Genomic DNA, 24,994 nt, shown 5'->3' with positions numbered 1-24,994 from the left:
GCATTACAATTATAATTACCTCCAGCTGCCCACTTCAATCCTATTTACAATTTCTTTGTCCCACATCAAATCAACCCCTCCCAACTGTGAAATTCTGCATCGACTTAATATTAAGACCCCTTCTCCTTTCCAACTGCGGTCTGGGATTCCAAATGTAGTATTAGTTCACCCAGTACCAGATGTCTCAGAGGGAACAGAGGGAATATTAGACAGCTACATGGACTCAGATTGTTCACTGATTGTTCACTGATTTCCATATGACATGCTTGGGCCAGTCAGGAATGAACGCAGTGTACGAGAGGAGAAATTCAATTTCCTCAATGTGCAACGTCAACTATAAATAGTCTTTATAGCGTAAAAGTAAAATTAGTTTTTACTACTAGCTAAAAAAATAGGTACTAGCTCAGGTCAACATGCATGAGTTGGATCTGCAATATGAGGCATGTGCCTGGACAAAAGGCAGTCTGGCTGTAAAAAGTTGTTTATTTCCTATTTTGGAGAAATTACACCCTGCTCCTACCGAGAAGAGAAATTCAGCACCCGTGAAACATATTTACAGACTCTACACTGATTTCCATATGACATGCTTGGGCCAGTCAGGAATGAACGCAGTATACAAGAGGAGAAATTCAATTTCCTCAATGTGCAACGTCAACTATAAATAGTCTGCTGAATGTAAAAGAGTAAATATGCTTTTGTTTAAAGTGCTTAGTAATGAGGCAGACATAACTTTAACAAAAATATGTATTTATTTTAAAACCATATAAAGATTGAGAATTCCAGAGAATACTCTTTCTTGGTTGGAGAAACTCCAAAGGCACAACCTCCATCCTCCATGCATTTTATCAAGTATGGGCCTCCTGTCAATCCACTCCAGGGGGAACAATCAAGGTCTACTGTTAAGGAATGCAGATGGGAGCATGTAGCATTCCTGTAGTCTATGGCCCCTGTGTTTGTATCAGTGTGTGTGTGTCTAAAGGGGAGGAGTGGGGGTTGAGCACTGGAGGGAATACTTCCTTACATCTCAGCAGGCAGAGATATGGTCCCTGTTGAACCCCTCTCCCTTCCTCAACACTCCCTGTCACTCAAAAGGCAGCAGCACTGACAGAAAAGCCCCTTGGAGCCTACAGCTCCTATAGTAAGTACATTTCACTCCTCACCCTCATAGACTAGGTGTGAAAGCTAGCATGCACTCTCTGACCTACATACAGACAAATCTTTTGTCTGGTTGGTAGGCAGCTAGACACCCAGGATTTGAGGTCAGAGACTCGGTACTAAAGCAGATGCATTCCCACTTTCCAATCATCTGGTTTACAGACCATGACTAATGCATGATGCCACTGAATGGGAGTTAGAAGACTAAACAGGTTTGACTCATATCCATTCCATTAGCTACAAGGAGATGAGCAATAGAGAACACACCAAATGTCATCAAGCCCCTCAGTGGGAGAGACGACGACCTCATCTCCTTTGATTTCCTGAACTGACTGAGCATGAATGGGAAATAGTTACAATAACCCTTTTCCTCTGAATAACAGCACTGCTCTTAACTACATTCTTAAGGTGTGAGATGGTTCCAGAAATATTATTCTAAAACTAAATATTCTGATAAAGATCAGTGCTGTGCTAATGAGATCAGTCCGTGTGAAGAGTATCCTGACAGATTCAGTGCATCACTTTTCAAAAGGATGCATTATACGTTTTTTCCCCCCAAACAAACTGACACCGGAGGCAAACAGCCTAGCAGAGTTAACTGAAACCAGCCCAGTGTGTGAGGGTAGAGGCCTCTCTCTCTCTGCTCCAGCAGGGACTGACTGGGGAGTTGGAGCAAGAGGCCGCTCTGCCTTTGGGGCTGATTGCCAAATGCCCCCTCCACACCCACCACCCCCTTCCCAAAACCAACTCAGCCCCCCTGCCATTCCAGCCCCCTCCAGCAGTGTCTGTGCTCCTTATTCCCTTGGGCCTGAAGCTCCAATCACAGATGCAGGCTGCTCCTTGGTTGCCTTCCCCTCCCCCAGCCGCTAGCGCTCTCTCATGCCCTCTCTCATTCCCTCCCTCTCTCGCTCTGCCTGCGTGGTGCGCGCGGCTCCATTGTGGAGACTGGCTCTTGTACTCCAAGCGGTCCCAGCAGCTGCTTTCTCTCTTCTCACTCCTCAGGATTGGGGCTACAGCGTCTCTGGAACTCCTGGCCATACTCATGGATCCATTTGTTAGCCACTGGAACAGGGCATGGACAACAGAGAGTGTGTGTTAGTGGTGTATGTCACACAGTAGTCAAACAAACATAAAATATAATATACAGGTCTGTAAAAAGGAGTCGTTAAATACTCACTGATCCCCTAAAAGTGTTGACAAACATTTGTATATTCAAATGGGTCCCTTGTATATAGAGCCATCAACAATGACAAATGGGGCCCGATTTCCTTGTTATAATCTTAGTTCAAATACATAAACATACAGTAAAAAGGTATATACTGTACTCGCTCCTGTAAATGTCTCTTAGATGCAGCCTCTCACAGTAATGACTAATACCCCTCTCTGTGTGTTCCCTTTAGCCTTGTCACTGACTGTGGGATCCAGGATGGAGTTAAATTACGTGGAATGGAGGCCCACATGTTTCGCATCCCAGAGCAGTGCTCAGTACCTGACCTCCTCTCTATATCATCCCTAACTATCTGTCTAATGCAGTGCAGATGTGTCCCCGGGCTCCTGCTGTGACTTCAGTATGACAGACAGGGGCTACTGGAATAGACGTAGGGTTCTTAGCTTTCCACATCTGACACTGCTCACTGTGCCTGTATGCTTTTCTATAGGAACTATGTGGTGTCCCCGGTTGTCTCATTAAAGTATCTTACCCCATTTGTCCCCAACAAGGACAGGGCAGCCAGCATGCAGAGTGTCCCCATCTCCTTGACCGTTCCGATGGAGGTTCCACCAGAAAAGGGCAGCATTCTGGAACACGAGAGACAGTGGAAATGTTTCACTAAAAAACATAGGAAAGAAACATTTTAAATCGTGCCTGTATTTTGTGTGGGCCACTATCATGCCTGGATTTTGTGTGGGCCACTATCATGCCTGGAATTTGTTTGGTCTTCTCCTCTACTTGACTATCCTAAGACATTATTCCTGCATAAAAAATATATTTTGAATACTTGTAAGTTAAAATCCCACGTGCATAGCTGTGCTCCAAGTACAACATCTTTGACATGGATATGGGGCAGGAAGTGAAACCTTAATAAAATCCAGGTTGAGAGGTTAAAGGTCCTGTGTCTTTTCAACAGCAGCTCATTTATTAAACCAAACACTACACTGTTGTGCATCCCAAATGGCATCAGATTCCCTATATAATGTACTACTTTTGACCAGGGCCCTGATCAAAAGTAGTACACTATAAAGGGAATCGGGTGCCATTTGGCTCCTCTTTTCTCAACAGGCCTACTGTCATAAGAACAGTACTACTCAACAGTACTACTCAAAACATCTTAAGAAATGATGTGACCTTTCTGAGGAAGGAATTTCTTATTATTCTTGATGCCATTTTAACAGAGTGAAGGCTTATGAGCGTACGTGTTCTGGCTTGAAGCAATTTCGATGGGTAAACAGAAGAAGATTAAGTATATGTCCCAAATAGCACCCTATTCCCTATATAGTGCATTACTTTTGACAAACAGCCTGGTAAAAAAAAAAAAAAAAAAGAGTAGTGCACTATGTAAGAAATAGGGTGCCATTTGGGACACATCCTAAGTTTAGCCAGCAGCTGACGTGTGCAGTTCATTTACCTCCAGAACAGGAACGCTGAAGTTAGCATGGATGAAGGCTGTGGACCCACCTGCGTCCACAGAGCTGAGCTGTGGAGGATGACAACATTCTCACTGAGTTGTGTCTAGTCTAGCCACTGTGTGCACATGTCATAAAAAAGCCACCCGTGCCAGAATACGGAGTGTGGAGTTTGTCCAAAACTCACAAGCAGACAGTCTTTTCCATACTGCCTTAACTGGAAGTTTGACATTGGACTAAAATATCATTGCAATTTTCAATAAGATAATACTGAATTCTTATGCTGATAAATGCAATCTAGCATACACTATCTCCAAAGATGCTTTTACTGGATTTCCACAAATGAGACAATCATGCACATATAATAAGATAACAAGATAAAACAAATGATTAACTTACGTATATCATGAAGGTTGCCACTCGATTCCCAGTGTTGAGCCTAAAAAGGGGGCTTGATGCTGACTGGTTATATGTAGGAAATAGTCATCATTAATATATCATGTCCTTCCTTACTTTACCGCCATAGACTATGGCTATGTCTCAAATGGTACCCTATTCCCCTATATAGAGCACTAATTTTGACCCGAGAACTATGGGCCCTGGTCAAAAGTAGTGTACTAGGGCAGTGGTTCCCAAACTGTGGGGCGCGCTCAGCAGGGGGGGCGGGTAACACTCCCTCAAATAAGTTGTAATAGTAGAATGCACAAGGTGCAATTTCGAAATTGGGTAGTGCATCATCAGTTTTCCTCTTGTCTTGTCAGTGTGTTTGAGTGAAAAAGTTTAGGAACCCTTGTACTAGCGAATAGGATGATGTTTGGGACACTACCCATCACTCAACACTAACACACAAAATGAGGGTACACTATTGCATCAAGTGTTGATTAATGTAGTAAATGTTGGGTTTATTCAAGATCTACTGTTCTAAATATAGAGAAACCCACTCACCGTTGCATGGTCAAAATGAGGTTCATAGTGTCCTCCAATCCCATAGTTTACCACTTGGAGGTACTCTGCATAAGGAGGCTGCACATTGAGACTTGTGAGCAAGGTGATTCTCTGGTCCAGCCTCCCAATGATAGGGTGGGCTGTCTCCTTTAACCATGCACTGAAAAACAAACCACAAACTCTCATAATACAGATCATGTTACTGTCTTGGTTTGAGCTCAACCAGATGCTCTTCTGACAGGTGACGTCATTCCTACGTGATGTGCAGTCCTAAACCGATCAGTGCAGATACTCGTCTTGCTACCTGACGTAAGACAACGACCTACACTTCCTCTTCCACTGACACTGTAGGTTCCAGAGGTGTTCAGCCAATTTCCATTCAAAGGTTAAAGTTTGTCCCACATTTAACTATCATACATTACATATAGCTAATAGGCCTGCAAATCCTGTGTGCACCATAAAATTAGCCCAAACATTTTATAGTGTTATACAGTATATTCACTGATTGTTGTTCGGGTGCATTGTTCTGCTTGGTGCTTTATTACTGCTGTAAGTGTTATGAGGAGGAACAGTAAACTGTACATTTAATAGTGACATGTTTCTGATAGTAGTACCTCTTGCTGATGCGATACTCTGCAGTAGCCTGTTCCTCTCCAGATGCCACCACAGATCTCCTTAACTTATGGCAAAAAAATAAAGAAAACTGTCAATACTCAATTTTATACAGCAGTAACATTTTAAGATCAAACTGCAGGGATCTGTCTGACAAGAGAGACATTAATGATGTGAGGATAGAGAACAGAACGTCCAAAAGAGCTCAGTAAATAAACATCATTTTTTGAATATGTTAAAACTGGCAACCGCAGTAATTTTCCAATGAAGCCATGCCTGACGAAAATTCTTGACTGGCATTTCTATCTACGCTCTCTCTAAATACTTTGGACTAGACAGCTAATACTAAACCATTGGAGCCAAGCATGAACACACAAATGCCATGCTCAGACAATGATGTATGTGCCTATGTGCTCAGGGCAAGGAGTGCTGCATGTGCTCCAGGCTCCAAATGACTAATACTCCAGATGTGACTCCCAAATGGCAGCCTATTCCCTATATAGTGCACTACTTTTGTAGTGCACTATATAGGGAATAAGGTGCTATTTGAGATGCAGGCCAGGCCTGGTTTTAATCACCCCACCAGAGTGCCATCAAATGTTGACATAATAATGAAATAAGTAGAGGGATTTCCATTTGAAGAAGGGGTGGAAAACCTGTTGAACAGTGCCAAAACCTCACACAATCTAGGAGATCATTTGGGTTACAGCATCTCGCCAGAAAAACTGAGTTAGCATAAACACAATTAGGACGATAGATCTTTCTATGCTGCTGGCACAGGACAGACACAGTATTATTTTCCATTTGCTATTGAGATGAGAAGTCAGTTTTTACCCATAGCCCTCAACAATTTGGACCGTCTGAGGCACTCCGCCAAGGATCGGAAGTAATGTATCCTTTATTACTTTAACCTTTGCTTAATAGTTGGAACAATATCAACTATTCCTCCAATGGGTTTTTGAGAGATCCCTAAACCTCTCACTATTGTTCAACTTTTCCTAGATTGGGATCCGTACAAAGTAAAGTCAATTCAGTCAGACGTTCTTCTTGCAAACCAGCTTGATGGACATATTTGCGCTCTTTTTGGCATGTATGATCAGATTGTAAATATTTGTTAATATTCTCAAAATTGCAACCAGGTCACAGAACTGAGACTGAGATCACAAACATGCAAGAATAGAAAGATTACTATATGATAAAAATCCTATCATAGCCTGCCAATGTAATCTAAGGTGTAACTATTACTCGGGTGAAAAACTAGCACCTCAGTTCAGTGGCAGTCTAAGCGGCCAGACCACAAGGAAAAAAAGATGGCCGATGGGAAATTTCCAGAAATAACCGCTATCCCAGCAGAGCCAAAAGGAACACTGTTCGGTGTGTAGAGTCACTCTCCTGCACAATCTTTACTGGAGTCATAAAATAGGCCATTGACATGTAATACATTTAATAATCCTTCAGATGTGCAAAAACGAATTATGACACAGGGGGTCTCTTTTATCAGTTATGTGATTTAAAAGACATTCCTCATTTTCAATTGACTTGGAATGTGGTAATCTCAATCAATGTTATGACAATGACATCTGAGGCCATATGTATCAAGAGTCTCAGAGTTGGATGACTGATTTAGGATCAGTTTTGCCTTATAGATCACAATCAACAAGACTGGATCGGGAGGACTGGATCTTAGATCAGCATTTCTTATCCGAGGCGTTTGATACATACTGCACATGATAGGCCTTTTCTGAGTAAAAGGGTTGATACCATGGCAGTAGATAGACACTCACCCCTGTCTGGGCGAGTTCCCTGATGCTCTCTGCCTCTGAGTCAGTGATGAAGCTGTGGTAGAGGACCACGTAAGGCTGCAGGCTCAGCACCTCACGTCTGATTGGCTGCAGTAGCAACCCAGGACTGTCATTGTTAAAATAGTCACAGAAGAGCCGGGGGTTTTCATAATGCGTTGGCTGTGAGGAGAGAATGGCATCTGAAGTCCATTATTGGAGCCGAAACATGGAAAGAAAGCGGCAGTATTTTCTTTTCATCCTCAAAACTTGTATTTTAAAACTCTTTTCTCTCTCTGTGAGCTCCAGACTGTAGCCAAGTCTCTGCACATTATTTGAAAACCACAACTGTTTTCCTCATATGGTGGCTCATATGGTGTCATACATTTAAAAGGACAGTATAATTTCTGTTGCTGTTTGGAGCATTTCTAAAAGTTAGCAAATGTATCACTCAATTGCTACCCCATATAGCCGGGTGGGTGGACAAGATTATAATATCATAGATGAGTATACCTGAGTGCCCTGTGTCCGACATAGTCTCTCATAGGTATTCCTTGTCCGTAGATAGGTGGTGTTGGGCCTCTTCAACCCAGTGTCAGTGCTCAGTAAGGGTGGACTGTCAACTAGCAGTCGCTCATACTTCTGTACATTCTTTAAAACTCTCCCGTTCATGGGATCTTCAGGAAGGGAATCATGTAAATACCATCAATGTGATACCATGAGTTTGGAGAAACAAATCACAGCGTGCAGTTGGTCAAATATGAACAAGCAAGCATGTTTCCTGGTCATTTTACAGGAAATGTATTTACTTTTATTAAAAGAGGCCTGAATTGTTAGGTCCAGTCCCAGGTCTGCATTATGCACAGTAAGTATACAGTACTTCAGGGCTCAGCTACCATATGGGGAAGTAGGCTGACATACAAAGCAGGCTGCCTCTATATAGTGTGGGAGAGTAGTGGGATGTTTTTATATGGAGTGGGGCAGTCCCACTCATTTCGTATTTTTAGGTTTATTGGACAGAATAAAGAGAAAGGAAGGAGTAGTGGATCGGAGTAAAACCCATGCTCGCATAGTATGTGGGATCCAGAGACAGCTGTTTAGACCGCTGGACCACCCCAGGCCACAGTATAGTGGAATGTTTTAATTGAACAGGCTTACCATGGTTCAACAACTCCTGAGAGAGACTCAGTGCATAGGAAATGTTTCCTGTCTGAAACAAAACAATAAAGTTAAATTTGGTCAACAAAATGCTAAAAGAATCACATCTTCTCTAATTTTTTACATTTTTAAACCAATAGGTCCATCTATTTTGAAAAGAGTCGGAATAACTTGTATTTCTATGTGAAAAATAGACACCTTGAAGTGAGAAAAGGCCAGGTGATCCAAAGCATCTTCCAGAGTTCCCTCATTCTCTGGACTCCATTCCCCCCCCGCCCCTCGGAACAGACGCACTGACTCCTCCAGCCACTGCACTGAGTGGTAGTAGTCCTCCAGCTCATATGCAACCTGCAATACAACAACAGGATGTTAGCATTAGAAAACAGAAAGATTTTATAATGACAAATTGAGACACATTATTTTCCTGAACTTGGAAATGTTTATCTGTAATCAAAACTTCTGTTGGAAGGAAAGAGTAAACACCATTTAAAGCATTGTAAATATCATTCTCTCGCATCTAGAGCTGAAGAGAAGAGAGCCACGTAAAGTACATGTAGCACTATGATTGTTGATGGTGGCTGCGGCTTTGTACGCGCCCCGGAAATGTGAGAAATAAAGCTAACCCTTAGCTTACCCTGCTGGTTTTAACGACTGGGCTTTAGCTAACATAAAAGCGCAGTTGTAGAACTGTTACTGTATGCTGACTCACAACACCCCAAACGGAGCATCTGTTTACACATGATCACAGTCAGATAATCTTGGTGTTAACAAAAGTGAAGCAAACGCCCATACTCCACATTCTTATACTTCCATAAACAGAAGTTATGATTTTCCACACTGTCTCTCCCACACAGTGCCCCTTGTGCACTGCCACTGTACATAAACAATAGGATCCATTGTGAAGTGACTCATCATGAGGAAGACTTTTCCGTGTCCCAAATATTACCCTATTCTCTTTATTTGCACTACTCTTGACCAGGACATATAGAAATCTGGTCAAATGTAGTGCAGTAAATAGGGAATAGGCTGCCATATTGGATGCACATCGTGCACCCTTTTCAAATTTGTCTGAGAGAGCACTCCGGTCTTGTCATTCTATATGAACCCCCCTGACACACAGGAAGAGGACTTTACTCCATCTCTAACCACAGAGTATGACAGGCTCAGAACAAAACTGTGTTTTATGGTCTTCTGCTAATGCTAATTAGGGAAGCCAGATCTCACAGCACCATCTGCCCAGCAGGCTAGCACTCCTCCTGTTACATGCTCTCCTCCTCTCCATGACTCCAACAGCACATCTCCAGTTGACACTTTACAGAGTGCAATGTGAGCAGAGATGACCTTTTGGTCACATCCCATAGTGAGCGGATGCCAAAAGGAAATGAAGTAAAATGAACCCATAAAGCCTACGTCCCTTTTCTCCACCCTTTTCCAGAAGTGTGTACTTGCACAATACCCATCATGGATTTAAAAACATGGTATAGGATGAACTTTAATGTCCCCAACAGGAAAATGGTCTTGAACACACAATACTGCTGTATACCAAAGACACTGTACATGATACAATAACATAATACATACATTGTACATTACCCTTATCATACACACTTCTCATATAGCCACATACTGTACATAATACATATAGAACATTCCCTTATTCAGTCAGTGGAGTACTATTGCCGTTCAGGTATGATGGACATGGGAATGAATGAACGCTTATACCAGTTCATTTTACAAGTGGGAGAGATTCCATCATTGTTAGATCCACACGAGCCAGTGTGCAAGTGCACACTTCAGGAGAAGAGTGGAGAATCAGGCACCGCCAGTGATTAAATGGGTGAGTTATTGGTGGCTTACCTTCCCAACCAGGAAGCAATCATCCCCAGAAAGAGTAACAGATACTGTGGGACTGTAGATGTCAATGGGGTTGCCGTCAGTGATCCTCTGGAAGTGACCTCTCACAAGTCCCCCAACTTGAAGGGCATACACATCCTGCAGCCTCATCAGTCCCTTGGCAGCCCCCTGAAGGTCCTCCAGTTTGGGCAAGCTGCCCTCCTTCTCCACCTCCTCGTAACCAGACCTGAAGTCTGAAACACAACAAGGGGGAATGAGTGGGAGTGAGGTAATGATAGGACACAAGAAGCGGGGGATAGAGTTTTGACAAACTTAGGTCCCAGGTGATGTCAGTTGTAAGGACCAGATGTGTTTTTAAAGAGAGTCGTAAAGGGAAACAACCTTGGGTGTTCTCTTGTGCTTCATCACTGTAGATCAGATTCAGCCACTCGGACTGCAAGCGCTTGATAAGAGTGAACGCCACCAAGGGGTTTGCCATAGCAGCTGATGGTCCACTGTACACCTCACTGTGCAAGTCTGACACCTTTGCATAAAACCTGCAGAAAGAGTCTACAAGTATTATACGTTTAGAGAGAATATATCCCCTTAAGGTGATATCATGATAGGGGAGACAACCATGCAATGATATATGCATGAGGCTTTCCATGGACATTCTTCTCCTAAACTAGTATAGAACTCATCTTGAGTTTATGATAGGCTTTAGAACGAACTTAACATTAGTAAATTAGTCATTATAAATGTTAAGTTTCTTATAAAGTTACCTACACGGATGGAGGCGATTCATCAATGGCATATGTTCCACAAGGAATACAACGCCTTAAGTAAGACGGTAACAGTAGCCTATCATGAAATTGTATGTAATATAATAAAGGACACATAGCCCAAACTTAGAAACAATTATTTATCTCAATTTGTTCTCCGTCTCCCTCTAAAACCACCCACTCCGAAGCCTTAATAATTAAGCCTACAATATAAGTGGTAGTCTACCAAGCGTGCATCATGACAACATTCCCTGTCTGTTACTCACCTTTTTATGTCTTCAAGTCTCTCCGATTCGTGTTCGATGTAAGTTTCTAAATGATCAATAAGTTGTCTTTCAACATTGATGGCTTGTTTTACGTTCAATAATGACGTATACATCTCACCAAAAGATAACGGCATCAAAATTACACGGATTACAACACAGGCTGAGTAAATGGATTTGAAATAATATAGCATTTTGCGCGCGTATGATCCCCTCGATTATGTTTAAAATGTTGCCTATGCTTGTGCTAGATTTTTTTGTAAATTCTAATCTACAATGGTTCTTGCTGTCAATGTATAAAGTGTAGCGCAGTTTCTTGTTTGAAACCACTCAAACCTGTCCTACGGGAAAGCTGCGCTCCGTCCTGCTGTTCTGTGTAAATCTCTGCAATGTTCTTTCTCAACAGCGCGCGCCGGTCACACCTAAGACATCAGCTTTCACCACTTCACATGATCTGTCATCCGGAGGAATAGTTCAACAATACCTATCTCATATATGAAGTTGCATGATTAATGAACAATCATATTACATTAGGTAGTTTAGGAAAACTGTATTTGCTTAAATGTATTGCAACAGTTTGCACGTTGGAATTGTGATGCATGAATGTGCCTGACTTCCACTTATATAATTGTCTCGTTAAATTGCTTTATAATAACTCTGAATATCAAATAATCTAACCCTTATTGCTTTAGCTATCAATGTTTTAATTTCGCCAAAGGAACTGGACGTCTTCCTGTGGGCGCACATTGATCCAGTGCGGTGACCCAAGTTGGACCACTTGATAAATATGGAATTATAGTGACATCTAGCGTAGCGTATATCTCAAAGTATTTTAAAGCAATCTTTTATATTCCAAACAAGCCTCTGTGTTTGAAGAAAAATGCACAGTTTTGTTAGATAGTAACCAACAAATCTAAGTTTTTAAAAGACACCAGCTTAATAATGACATAATGGCTGTCATCCAGCCAAGGTTATACACTTTTAATGAACTAACATATACAGGCTACTAGTCTGTACATTGATTTGACAAGTGGCTCCGCTTCAGGACCAGTTCATTTGACCCTGGGCTTGGTGGCCAGGGCTCTGGGGCTGATCCTGTGTCTGTGTGAGCAGCACAAGACAGCTCTCCTCATGTAGCCCTTTAGGGACTCATCTCTCAGGCCGTAGATGAGCGGGCTGAGGAAGCGTGGCAGTAGGATGAAGCAGAAGTAGTTGAAGAAGGAGATGTGCTCTTGCAGCCAGCCGGCCTGCATACTGATGCGGCTCTCTGTGACCGGGTGGGTGAAGGCGATCATGCACAGCAGCAACTGAAAACCGTGGAGCAGCACTGTGTGCATGGCCTTGCCCACCGACGCCCGGTCCTGACGCATCTTCCTGGTCTCCAGCAGGATCCTCATGTAGGTGAACATGATGATGGCTGCCACCACAGCGAAGAACAGACCGTTGAGCGACACCTTGAACAGTGTCTGGACGGGGGATGCGTTGAGGACCACGGTTTTGCAGAGCACCGGGGTGGAGAGGACGTTCATGCCAGGCTGAGGCTCTCCCAGAGAGAAGTCCACAATGGGCAGGATGCAGCTGACCAGCCACAGGCTCAGGATGATGATCCAGATACGGTCAGCGCGCCAGGCAGCCGGGCGCTGCAGAGGGTAGAAGATGGCCACATAGCGCTCCAGAGACATAGCTGCCAGGATCAGAGGAGTGTTCTGGAAGGTGGAGGTGGAGAAGAAGAGTAGAGGTGCACAGTAGACGATGGCAAACTTCACATTGCCCATGACGAAGAGGAAGAGGAGGACAGAGGAGAGGAGCTGGAGAGTGTCGTTGATCAGCATGTAGGCAAACAGGATGTAGCGGGAGTTGTCCAGGAAATGTCTGTGGGAGGCGAACGTGTGCAGCATGACCACGATGCAGTAGAGGAAGATGCAGAAGAAGGGGATCACCACACACACCTTGATTATCACAGATAGGCTCTTCTGTGAGTTGGTGGCATTGCCTGGAAGGTCGGTCAGATTCTGCATTTTTCAATGTAGCCTGCTTGAGGAATGGTCGATGTCTGCAAATCTGAAATGTTGTGGAAAACAAAGACTTGATATGCACACAGAAACATTTATGACAATATACATGATCCCAAAGATGAATGAGATACCATGAACTAACCTCAACTTGTCCTCTGATGGAGAAAGTAAAGGTTTGGGAGGGATGGATTGTGGATTTTTATACATTTTTCTCCATAACATCACCATGATACAAAACATCTCTGGGAAGAGGCATTTCCTTATTCTAAATGTTTTGACAGTGTCTTGATTTCTCAAGGGATAAATTAATTTCATTCCATTCTCAATGTGCATTATGTTCATAATTATTGCTCAAGTTCCTCAACAGGGAAAAGGTCTAATAGGTGCTTAACTTTTACTTAGGGAACTCTTCAAAATACCTAATTAGAACAACTAATTAGAAGTAATGATAGTATGGTCTGACGATTTGAGCCATTATGTGGACCATACAAGAATCAAACCTACAACACTTGCAAGCACCTTGTCCAACCATTAGCTATTAGAGCCATCTTTACTCAGATTAACTGATAAAAAAAAACAGCTTTCACAATAGTGCAAAATCATATATGCCATTTTGTCACTTTAAAATGGTGATCACATTTGATGAACTATGGGCTCTATTTAATCCACACCAGTTTAAATTTTCCTGGATAAGTCAAGCACATTATCTCTGTGCAGGGACAAAAGGATGTCTGAATTCACATGCAGACCAGTTTCTTTTTACTTGAATTTGGAAAATGGTTACATTTTGAAACAGCCCTATGTTTTGAAATTAAGACTCAACAGGAGGCCTGCTATTTATGAAATGTAACTTAGACCAGTCAATGTTTCTTCAAATGTGTTTATTTACCTCAGTACTGTTATGCCAGTATTCGTAATACAGTATAAAATATTGGAGCGATCCTTGCTTTATGAGTATGTTACAATTCACACCAAGTGGGTTAACCCTATTGGTGCAATGCATCGGGTGTTTGCCTTTCACACCAGCCACCCGGGTTCTCCTCCCTGTCCCGTCATTCACTAAATTGGTGTCAGAAGTGGGATGGCGGCTGTGAGGCCAAAGGAACGCACAGATGTGTAAGGGCGCTGAGTAGTCAAAGCACGGGGACGTACCTTTCCGTTCTGCGGGGCCGTGTAGCGATCCTCTCTATATGAGCCACATTACAATTCCCACCAAGTGGATTTACCCTATTGGTGCGATGTGTAGGGTGTTTACTTTTCACGCCAGTGACTCGGTTTTGCTACTCTGGTCCACCGTTCGCTACAATTATTTATAAAACCTTGTTCTATTTTTAAATGCTGTTCTATCAACCTTTGGTGAAATGCATGCAGACCAGGGCAAAGAGTAAAAGGCATGTCTGTCTATCAGCGTTTGTTATTCTTTTCAGAGAGAATGGTGAAACCGCAAACATTGGCATAAGTTGTTTGTGAGGGGACTGCATTTGATGAACAGGGAGGCCTGTTTACTGTGTTGCCGGATGGATATCTCCAGAGTACAGTTAGAGAGAGAGCGTGTCCCCTGTTCCCTGATTAGTAATTAACAGACTGGTTGATTATTAACGGAGTCGAGCCTAATTGTGCAACGTTATGTTTTCTTTTATTTGGCAAACAAGATGACTCTGTTGAGACCAGCACACCAGGGCTTGGTCTGCTCTTGACGTAAGTCATGCGTCAGTAGTGAAGACAGCTGGGGCCAGGTCCAAACAGTGTATTCTCCCTGGGACCCAAACAAACCTGATGTTCATTGGACTCCTGTACTGTAAACGCCAGCTCAGCATGCCCCCAAAATGAAAACTACATGTATTGTTCCAGTCAAACTATCATAAAAAAATGGGCACTAACATCAACTTCTGAAACAGAGATAGTGTTTAAAACATTATAGATTTAATAGATTTAGTTTCTGTTCGTCCTGTCTCCCTATAGTGCTGTCTTAGGCATCTCACAGTACGAACACATCTGCAGTCCTCATGCTTCCTTGCAGCATGCCTAAGGCACATTCACGCAGATGAGCAGGTACCCTGGGCATCTTTCTTTGTTTTTTTCAGTCAGTAAAAAGGCCTCTTAGTGTCCTAAGTTTTCATAACTGTGACATTAATTGCCTACCGTCTGTAAACTGTTAGTGTCTTAACCACCGTTCCACAGGTGCATGTTCATTAATTGTTTGTGGTTCATTGAACAAGCATGGAAAACAGTGTTTAAACACTTTACAATGAAGATCTGTGAAGTTATTTGGATTTTTACCAATTATCTTTGAAAGACAGTGTAACGGCTTTCTTCGGTAGAAGGAAAGTCGGACCAAAATGCGGCGTGTAGATTGCAATCCATGTTTATTTAAACAGAAGCAACACGAATCTAAATACAACACTACAAAACAATAAACGTAACGAAAACCGAAACAGCCTAAGACAGACAGACAGACAGACAGACAGACAGACAGACAGACAGACAGACAGACAGACAGACAGACAGACAGACAGACAGACAGACAGACAGACAGACAGACAGACAGACAGACAGACAGACAGACAGACAGACAGACAGACAGACAGACAGACAGACAGACAGACAGACAGACAGACAGACAGACAGACAGACAGACAGACAGACAGACAGACAGACAGACAGACAGACAGACAGACAGACAGACAGACAGACAGACAGACAGACAGACAGACAGACAGACAGACAGACAGACAGACAGACAGACCAAGGACATCAAGACATTAAGGACAATCACCCACGAAACACTCAAAGAATATGGCTGCCTAAATATGGTTCCCAATCAGAGACAACGATAAGCACCTGCCTCTAATTGAGAACCAATTCAGACAGCCATAGACTTACCTAGAAAACCCCACTAAGCCACAATCCCGATACGTACGAAAATCCCAAGACAAAACACCCCACATAAAAAAAAAACATGCCACACCCTGGCCTGACCAAATAAATGAAGATAAACACAAAATACTTCGACCAGGGCGTGACAGACAGGGTCCTGAAAAGGGCCGTTTCTTTTTTTTAATGCGTTTAGTAGTTTGTCAGTACCAACATTGACCATCATAAAACACACATCTTTTTACTACTACATAAAGAACGTCAGCAGAATCTGAAATAAATGTGAGAAGGTGGTCTTACTGTAATCCTTTAATAACAATAACAGTAACTATTGTAAAATAACTATAACCTATTATGGTATCAATATGTTTGTCTCTAAAAGGTTCATTGATGTCAAACACAACCCTTGCCCAGTCTCTGTCCCTAGCTAGGACAACATAGTGCCAAACCTTTATAGTACAAATCAACCCTGGCCCGAGTTCTCCAGCGATGTGTGTTGAAGTTAAGTCATCTAGCAACTATTGTGTTGACAAACAAGAGCTATGGTGACAGATTTTTCTGGTAGTTGTAAACAGTCTTATATCAAGTGTCATGAGGGATAAAGACTGCTTTTGTCAGAGCAAATTTTGTCATATTGTCTAGAATACAAAGACGGATGGACTGTAATATGATGTTTATTAAAATAATTTTATGGTATCTATTGTATTCTGAAAGGCATCTCACCTTCACCTGTCTTATGATCATTTCACAGTAGTATTGCTTGAACGACACACGATTTCTGTGTGAATCAACAGGATTTAGAATCGGTTTGTCTCCCTGTTAACCTGTAGCAAGTGTAGTTCTAGACTGTTGATTTTACCTTTCTCCATCAGCAGAGGGCCCAGTGTCATGACAATTTAGATGTAGTGTCTACTACTACACAGGTGTGTGCTTGAATTACTAATGACCTAGGTGTATCTACTGGCAAAAAAAAAACACATGTCAAATTTGCAGTTTAACATGTGAAAATTGTATTTTCACATGTGAAATAGCTGTTTTCACACGTTGAACATACATTTTACACATGGAACCATATTACATTTTTCACATGTATTACATTTAGAGTTCACATGTTAAACACCACCTTTTCACATGTGAGGAGAATAACATGTTTTCACCTCACATGTGAATTGCAGTTTATGCAGTGAAAATCGGATACGCAATTTCACATGTGAAAAACATTCATGTGAACATCACATTTGCTGTTTCATATGTGAAAATGTGATTGTTTTTCACTGCGAATAAGATTTTGACATGTTATTGTTTTTTTTATATATGTGAACTTGTAGTAAAAGTAAATATCAAATTTGAAGTATCACATGTAAGAAAACTCCAACTGTGAAAATCTCAGTCTGGAACATGTGGGGATGATATAATGTTATTCTTCTGTGACGACCTTCCTACTCTCTGCCGAATTCTTTCTCTTTGCTTTTATTTTTATTACTCTTTGTATTCACTTAGCAACTTACTTTATCCATTTTTGTTGCATTGTTGAGAGATTAACTGGAAAGTAAGCGTTTTATTGCACTGTGTACTCCATGTATATCATATGTACTCCATGTACATTATGTCTATATCACAAATAAACCATCTGGAACTTAGAAGGGAAGGGGGAGGGCAGCCAGAAAAGGGGGGGGGGGGGGGGAAGCTTTGTGGTTAGATTATGAAAACTATTGAAATGTAGAGGCCCTTAAATTTTGTGTCCTCAAATGTTATGTAATCTAAATCTCAAATATTAGCTGGTAGGACTGATGAAATGAATCCTAGAGGTTTTATAACTTATTCTATTCCACAGTTTGTTTGGGGGGGGCTGTCTCTTTATGTTCATATAGCCTAGAGGGTATGTAGCTTTTTATCTGTCATGTTTGGAGTTGTGTTGCTCTGTAATGCGAACACTTACATTTTTCTTTACATTTCAAATGCAAGAAAATGCAAGAAAATACTCATCCAGAGGCGGCGCTCCTAGTGGCCGGGAACTTTAATGCACTTTAATTTCATCAGTTCTACCAGCTAAGTCTACTTTACCTAATTTCTACCAGCATGTTACATGTGCAACCAGAGGGGGGAAAAAACTCAAGACCACCTTTACTCCACACACAGAAATGTGTTCAAAGCTCTCCCTCGCCCTCCATTTGGCAAATCTGACCATAATTATATCCTCCTGATTCCTACTTACAAGCAAAAACTAAAGCAGGAAGTACCAGTGACTTGCTCAACACGGAAGTTGTCAGATGACGCAGATGCTTAGCTACAAGACTGTTTTGCTAGCACAGACTGGAATATGTTCCGGGATTCATCCGATGGCATTGAGGAGTACACCACATCAATCACCAGCTTCATCAATAAGTGCATCGATGGCGTTGTCCCCACAGTGACAGTACGTACAGTACATACCCCAACCAGAAGCCATGGATTACAGGCAACATCTGCACTGAGCTAAAGACTAGAGCTGCCGCTTTCAAGGAGCGGGACTCGAACCCGGACGCTTATAAGAAATTCCGCTATGCCCTCCAACGAACCATCAAACAGCAAAATTTTAATACAGGACTAAGATTGAATCATACTACACCAGCTCTGGCGCTCGTCGGATGTATTATGGACTACAAAGGAAAACCCAGCTGCGAGCTGCCCAGTGACGCAAGCCTACCAGATGGCTAAATGCCTTTTATGTTTGCTTTAAGGCAAGCAACACTGAAGAATGCATGAGAGCACCCGCTGTTCCGGACGACTGTGTGATCACGCTCTCCGTAGCCGATGTGAGTAAGACCTTTAAACAGGTCAACATTCACAAGGCCGCGGGGCCAGACGGATTACCAGGATTTGTACTCAGATCTTGCGCAGACCAACTGGCAAGTGTTTTCGCTGACATTTTCAACCTCTCCCTGACCGAGTCTATAAAACATACATGTTTCAAGCAGACCACCATAGTCTGTGTGCCCAAGAATGCCAAAGTAACCTGTCCTAATTGACTACTGCCCCGTAGCAATGAAGTGCTCACATCAACACATCACACTGCCCTTTCCCACATGCGAGAATGCTGTTCATTGACTACAACTCAGCGTTCAAAAACATAGTGCCCACAAAGCTTGTCACTAAGCTAAGGACCCTGTGGCTAAACACCTCCCTCTACAACTGGATCCTGGACTTCCTGACAGGCCACACCCAAATGGTAAGGGTAGGCAACAACACATCTGCCACGCTGATCCTTAACACTAGGGCCCATCAGGGGTGTGTACTTAGTCCTCTCCTGTACTCCCTGTTCACCCACGACTGCGTGGCCAAGCACAACTCCAACACCATCATTAAGTTAGCTGACGACACAACAGTGGTAGGCCTGATCACTCCCGAGTGGTGCAGTTGTCTAAGGCACTGCATCATAGTGCTAGAGGCATCACTACAGACCCTGGTTCGAACCTGGGCTGTAATTACAACCGGCCGTGATCGGGAGTACCACAGGGCGGCACTCAATTGGCCCAGTATCATCTGTGTTAGGGGAGGCCAGGGTAGGCTGTCATTGTAAATAAGAATTTTTCTTAAATGACTTGACTAGTTAAATAAAGATTCAATACATCTTAAAACCTCTAGTGACTCCCCATCCCGCACGAGGGAGCGTAATCATCGACTGACACTAATTAGCATAACGCAACGGACATAAATATTCCTAGAAAATATTCCTATTCATGAAAATCACAAGTGAAATATATTGAGACACAGTTTAGCCTTTTGTTAATCACCCTGTCATCTCAGATTTTCAAAATATGCTTTACAGCCAAAGCTAGACAAGCATTTGTGTAAGTTTATCAATAGCCTAGCATAGCATTTTGTCCAGCTAGCAGCAGGTAACTTGGTCACGGAAATCAGAAAAGCAATCAAATTAAATAATTTACCTTTGATGAGCTTCGGATGTTTTCACTCACGAGACTCCCAGTTAGATAGCCAATGTTCCTTTTTTCCAAAAATATTATTTTTGTAGGCGAAATAGCTCCGTTTGTTCTTCACCTTTGGCTGAGAAATCGCCCGGAAATTGCAGTCACGAAAACTCCGAAAAATATTCAAAATTAGCTCCATAATATCGACAGAAACATGGCAAACGTTGTTTATAATCAATCCTAAAGGTGTTTTTCAAATATCTATTCGATAATATATCCACAGGGACAATTTGTTTTTCAGTAGGACTGATTGGAATAATGGCTACCTCTGTATTTTACACGAGAATCACTCTGGGAGCATCAGGTGACCACTTGCGCAATGTAGCCGCTTACAAGTATTCTTCAACATAAATGCGTAAAACTACGTCACAATGCTGTAGACACCTTTGGGAATACGGAGAAAAAGTCATCTGTAATCTAGCTCATTCACTGCTCAATAGGGACGCATTGGAACGCAGCGCTTTCAAAACATGAGGCACTTCCGGATTGGATTTTTCTCAGGCTTTCGCCTGCAACATCAGTTCTGTTATACTCACAGACAATATTTTTACAGTTTTGGAAACTTTAGAGTGTTTTCTATCCTAAGCTGTCAATTATATGCATATTCTAGCATCTTGTCCTGACAAAATATCCCGTTTTCTACGGGAAAGGGTTAGCTAACATGCTAAGTAGTAAGTAGTTGCAAATTAGCTAAAGTTGTCCATGGTGAGATTTGAACACGCGACTTTTGGGTTGTTAGACGTTCGTGTTATACACCCTACTGTTTGAATAAATGTGGTTATTAGGCCTAGTGACGGTTGATACTGATAGCAGCTAATATTTAGCATGATAGAAATAGGAAAGAGAGAATGTTGGGGTAACTTATACTTATTTGAGAGTGCCTATCCCTGCAATTTAAAGGGCTGTTCAATAAAAATGTTGCTTAATGGCACTGCATTTCATAAACTTTACTGTATGAAAGTTGATATGTTTCAGTTTGCTGCCACTGGTTTCACATTTGTCTCCAGCAATTATAAGGTAAAATAGATCTAAAACAAGTGTAATTTGTACTTATAATTTCCTTTTCCAATCGGATTACTCATCTCAAACTATTATCAATAGCTCTTATAAAATTGTAAATTACAGTGCATGGAGAATGGTGTTATTTCTATCCGAAAAAAAATGAAGTAGATGCTTTTCCCACTTTATTCATGGTTTCCTTGCGCGTAAAGGTGGTGGAATTATTAGGGAATTAAGTCAAGGTCAGAATATTGCGTATCAGACACACTTGGCCACACCTTAATTTATTCAATCTCTATCCCAAACTAATAGCAGGTCAGAATACACATATAGAGAAACGTGCATAAAAACTGAATTACATTCCATTTAAGCGTGTTTACATTGGGTCAGAATTGGGCCCAAAGTGATTTAATTCCTCTGTGACCAAGAGAAATTGGTCTTGTTTAAATTCTATGAAATTGTTTAGTACTTCTTTCCTGTTGAGAGTTCTAAATCCTGCTGAGAATATCTCAGCGAGATGAAACTACAACAGTTGGATTCGCTAAACGGTTGCCTTTCATATGCCATCTCCCAGGATGGTGTCCATCACTCAGAGGGAGAGCAAGTCGATTATTTGTCTGGAGAGTCCAGAAAATATGACACGTCATTCCCTATACAAATGTGAGATCTGAACCATGACACTTTAAGTCAGCTCCACTGAGAGAGTGGTAGTGGAGAGCTGACAAAAGGGTCTTTCTGACACTATAATTCACTGAACACTTTGTACACCAGAATGTCAGTCGGAAACAGTCCAGAACTGCTCAAAGTCGGCCATAAAGGAGACTTAACATCTAAGAATTAAAAGACACGCTTTAAAATGGCATAATGGCTGTCATCCAGCCAGGGTTTTACTCTTTTGATATATTTTAATTGATTAACATACACAATGTTGAAGTTGTGCATTAGGTAGCTTATCTAGGCTACTAGTCTGTACAGACTCAAATAAAGTAATTGATTTGACCAGTGGCTCTGCTTGAGGAACAATTAATTTGACCTTGGGCTTGGTGGTCGGGGCTTTAGGGCTGATCATGACCCTGTGTCTGTGTGAGCAGTGCAGGACAGCTCCCCTCATTTAGCCCCTCCGACATCAAGTGGGGATGTCAGCCATAAGGATCAGATGTGTTTTTAAAGAGAGTCGTAAACACCTTGGGTGTTCTCTTGTGCTTCATCACTGTAGACTAGAAGCCTCAATTCGTCGGGGCATGGACAAGGTGTCAAAAACGTTCCACAGGGATGCTGGCCCATGTTGACTCTAATGCTTCCCACAGTTGTGTCAAGTTGGCTGGATGTCCTTTGGGTGGTGAACCATTCTTGATACACACAGGAAACTGCTGAGCATGAAAAACCCAGCAGTGTTTCAGCACTTGACACAAACCGGTGTGCCTGGCACTTAAATCTTTTGTCTTGCCTATTCACCCTCTGAATGGCACACAGACACAAGTCATGTCTCAATTGTCTCAAGGCTTAAAAATCCTTCTTTAACCTGTCTCCTCCTCTTCATCTACACTGATTGAAGTGGATTTAACAAGTGACATCAATAAGGGATCATAGCTTTCACCTGGATTCACATGGTCAGTCTATGTCATGGAATATTTTGTACACTTGGTGTACACTGAAGTTGCTTACCAAAATGACATTGAATGTTCCAGAGGGGCCTAGTTACAGTTTTGACATACATCGTCTTGAACAAATATGGCAAGACTTTAAAATGGCTGTCTAGTAATGATCAACAACCAACTTGAAAGAGCTTGAAGAATTCTGAAAAGAATAATGTGCAAATATTGTACAATCCAGGTGTGCAAAGCTCTTAGACTTACTCAGGAAGACTCACAGCTGTAATCACTGCCAAAGGTGATTCTAACATGTATTGAGTCAGGGGTGTGAATACTTATGTAAATTAGATATTTTCATTTGGATTTGGAAAATGGTTACCTATGTTTTGAAAGGGCCCTACACATGTTTAGGTTCCACCTCCGAAGAATGACGAAGGCTACTTAAAGATATCACGAATTGGGTGTGGGAATTTCCACGTGGAGTTGATAGTTTAGTTTAGTTTATTAATTTGACCATTTTAAAAAACAAGCACACATAAAACTTAAAAGTCATACATGCATATGAATAAAACCATTGAGTATAACACATAATATTGGCTGGGACTTATTTCCATTGTGGTCCTCTTGAGACAAGATGGCTAGACAAGATCAAACACAGTATGGCAGTGATAAACATCAACAAATAGGGCACTAACCTTAGCTAGGGCTCCTGAGTGGTGCCGCGGTCTAAGGCACTGCCTCTCATTGCCAAAGGTGTCCTTGCAGTCCCTGGTTTGAATCCAGGCTGCATTGCATCTGGCTGTGATTGGGCAGTGCACAATTGGCCCAGTGTTGTCTGGGTTTGGCAGGGATAGGCCATCATAGTAAATAAGAATTTGTTCTTAACTGACTTGCCTGGTTATAAAAATGATCTAACTAGCGAATGTTATCTGTTGTTAAAGGTTTTTTAATTACACCTTATTCAAAAGATTAGCCAGCTGGATCTCTGGCTGGTTCTGGAGCTTGATTTGTCATAAGCATTGATTTAGGGAAAACTTTGCAACAGATGGAAGCAAAAGTTTTAATGGTCAAAATCAGGGGCACTACTTTTACTAAGGACAGAGGGGACATGTCCCCCACATTCTGAAATGTTATAATTGCCCCACCCAGTTTTATAATTGGAATGTGACACAAAACGAGGTAACGGTGTACTTTAGGACCTTGCGGACGCCTACGAGCAGTTGGGTAGGCTGTGTTTATCTGACAGATAAAAAATATATAATAATAATAAAGTATGCCCCCCCCACTTCTAAAAACAAAGTTGCGCCCCTGGTCAAAACCATTAATCTTGGAGCAACAGGTTTGCTAAATGTTATCATATCACACAATTATACCATTTATAAAATGGTAATTAAAAAACTGGGTGGTTCGAGCCCTGAATGCTGTTTGGCTGACAGATGAGGTATATCAGAATGTATACCACGGGTATGACAAAACAGTCATTTATACTGCTCTAATTACATTGGTAATCAGTTTATAGTAGCAATAAGGCACCTCGAGGGTTTGTGTTATATGGACAATATACCATGGCTAAGCGCTGTATCCAGGCACTCTGCGTTGCGTCATGCTTAAGAACAGCCCTTAGCCGTGGTGTATTGGCCATAAACCCTACCCCCTCATGCCTTATTGCTTAATAAATGTTGTATACAAACTAACTGAGAAGATAGTATCACTGCTCTTTAATAAGCTTCACGTATCGGCCTTGAGGCCTTTGTCAGAGCTTTTGTGAGTTTTAGACTAGCTAAAAAATAAGGGAAAATTGACAAATTATCCAATAGATTATGATAATAACCCCCCCCCCCCCAGCCCCAAAAAAGTGGAGGTGAAAAACATACGTTTGCACCCCCTATTTTAATTTACTCAGGTGGCCAACTGGACATAAGGCTGTTTGGCTCATCCCAGTCGCGAAGAGGAATAACTGTTTCTAATTGATTGACAAAGTCATGCTGGTATAGTATGTTGTACAATTAAAATAAAACCCAGCCCATGAAACAAAATGTTGGCTGAAAATTAATTGTATGTCATATCGCATTCACATGGATTTGCATGATGTGGGCAGTTCTGATTTGTCACTTCATGGCCAAATATACAGTTGAAGTCGGAAGTTTACGTACACTTAGGTTGGAGTCATTAAAACCGTTTTTTCAACCACTCCACAAATTTCTTGTTAGGAAACTATTGTTTGGTCAAGTCAGTTAGGACATCACCTTTGTGCATGACACAAGTCATTTTTATTTCAGATTATTTCACTTATAATTCACTGTATCACAATTCCAGTGGGTCAGAAGTTTACATACATTAAGTTGACTGTGCCTTTAAACAGCTTGGAAAATTCCAGAAAATTATGTCATGGCTTTAG

General features: G+C 41.8%; 2 protein-coding genes across 2 annotated transcripts; both read right to left on the bottom strand.

Annotated features, from left to right (window-relative positions):
• Nucleotides 1–730: 730 nt before the first annotated feature.
• On the bottom strand, nucleotides 731–11,549 carry LOC139386255 (prolyl 4-hydroxylase subunit alpha-3-like). Its single transcript, XM_071131747.1, has 13 exons — nucleotides 11,152–11,549; nucleotides 10,506–10,660; nucleotides 10,128–10,357; nucleotides 8,469–8,618; nucleotides 8,271–8,322; nucleotides 7,626–7,789; nucleotides 7,119–7,295; nucleotides 5,337–5,401; nucleotides 4,723–4,882; nucleotides 4,177–4,239; nucleotides 3,780–3,848; nucleotides 2,856–2,952; nucleotides 731–2,217 (listed from the first exon to the last, which is right to left on the bottom strand). The coding sequence occupies exons 1-13, from the start codon at nucleotides 11,340–11,342 to the stop codon at nucleotides 2,147–2,149; spliced, it is 1,644 nt and encodes a 547-aa protein (XP_070987848.1). The 5' UTR covers nucleotides 11,343–11,549; the 3' UTR covers nucleotides 731–2,146.
• Nucleotides 11,550–12,111: 562 nt separating this feature from the next.
• On the bottom strand, nucleotides 12,112–14,562 carry LOC139386256 (odorant receptor, family 95, subfamily A, member 1). The gene is made up of 2 exons (XM_071131748.1): nucleotides 14,316–14,562; nucleotides 12,112–13,209 (listed from the first exon to the last, which is right to left on the bottom strand). The coding sequence occupies exon 2, from the start codon at nucleotides 13,164–13,166 to the stop codon at nucleotides 12,201–12,203; it is 966 nt and encodes a 321-aa protein (XP_070987849.1). The 5' UTR covers nucleotides 13,167–13,209; nucleotides 14,316–14,562; the 3' UTR covers nucleotides 12,112–12,200.
• Nucleotides 14,563–24,994: the final 10,432 nt, after the last annotated feature.

Source organism: Oncorhynchus clarkii, chromosome 27 (assembly GCF_045791955.1).
Source record: "Oncorhynchus clarkii lewisi isolate Uvic-CL-2024 chromosome 27, UVic_Ocla_1.0, whole genome shotgun sequence".
Classification (NCBI taxonomy): Eukaryota; Metazoa; Chordata; class Actinopteri; order Salmoniformes; family Salmonidae; genus Oncorhynchus; species Oncorhynchus clarkii.
Note: the sequence above shows the minus strand (reverse complement) of the source record. Positions and strands in the feature narration are given on the sequence as shown.

Bases quoted from the DNA above. Each gene is read 5' to 3' on its own strand.
- LOC139386256 (XM_071131748.1), bottom strand. From the start codon at position 13,166: ATGCAGAATCTGACCGACCTTCCAGGCAATGCCACCAACTCACAGAAG.
- LOC139386255 (XM_071131747.1), bottom strand. From the start codon at position 11,342: ATGCTATATTATTTCAAATCCATTTACTCAGCCTGTGTTGTAATCCGT. The intron at 7,296-7,625 runs GTATACTCATCT...CTCTCCTCACAG, and splicing joins GTCGGACACAGGGCACTCAG to CCAACGCATTATGAAAACCC. The intron at 5,402-7,118 runs GTGAGTGTCTAT...TTTTGCCATAAG, and splicing joins GGGAACTCGCCCAGACAGGG to TTAAGGAGATCTGTGGTGGC.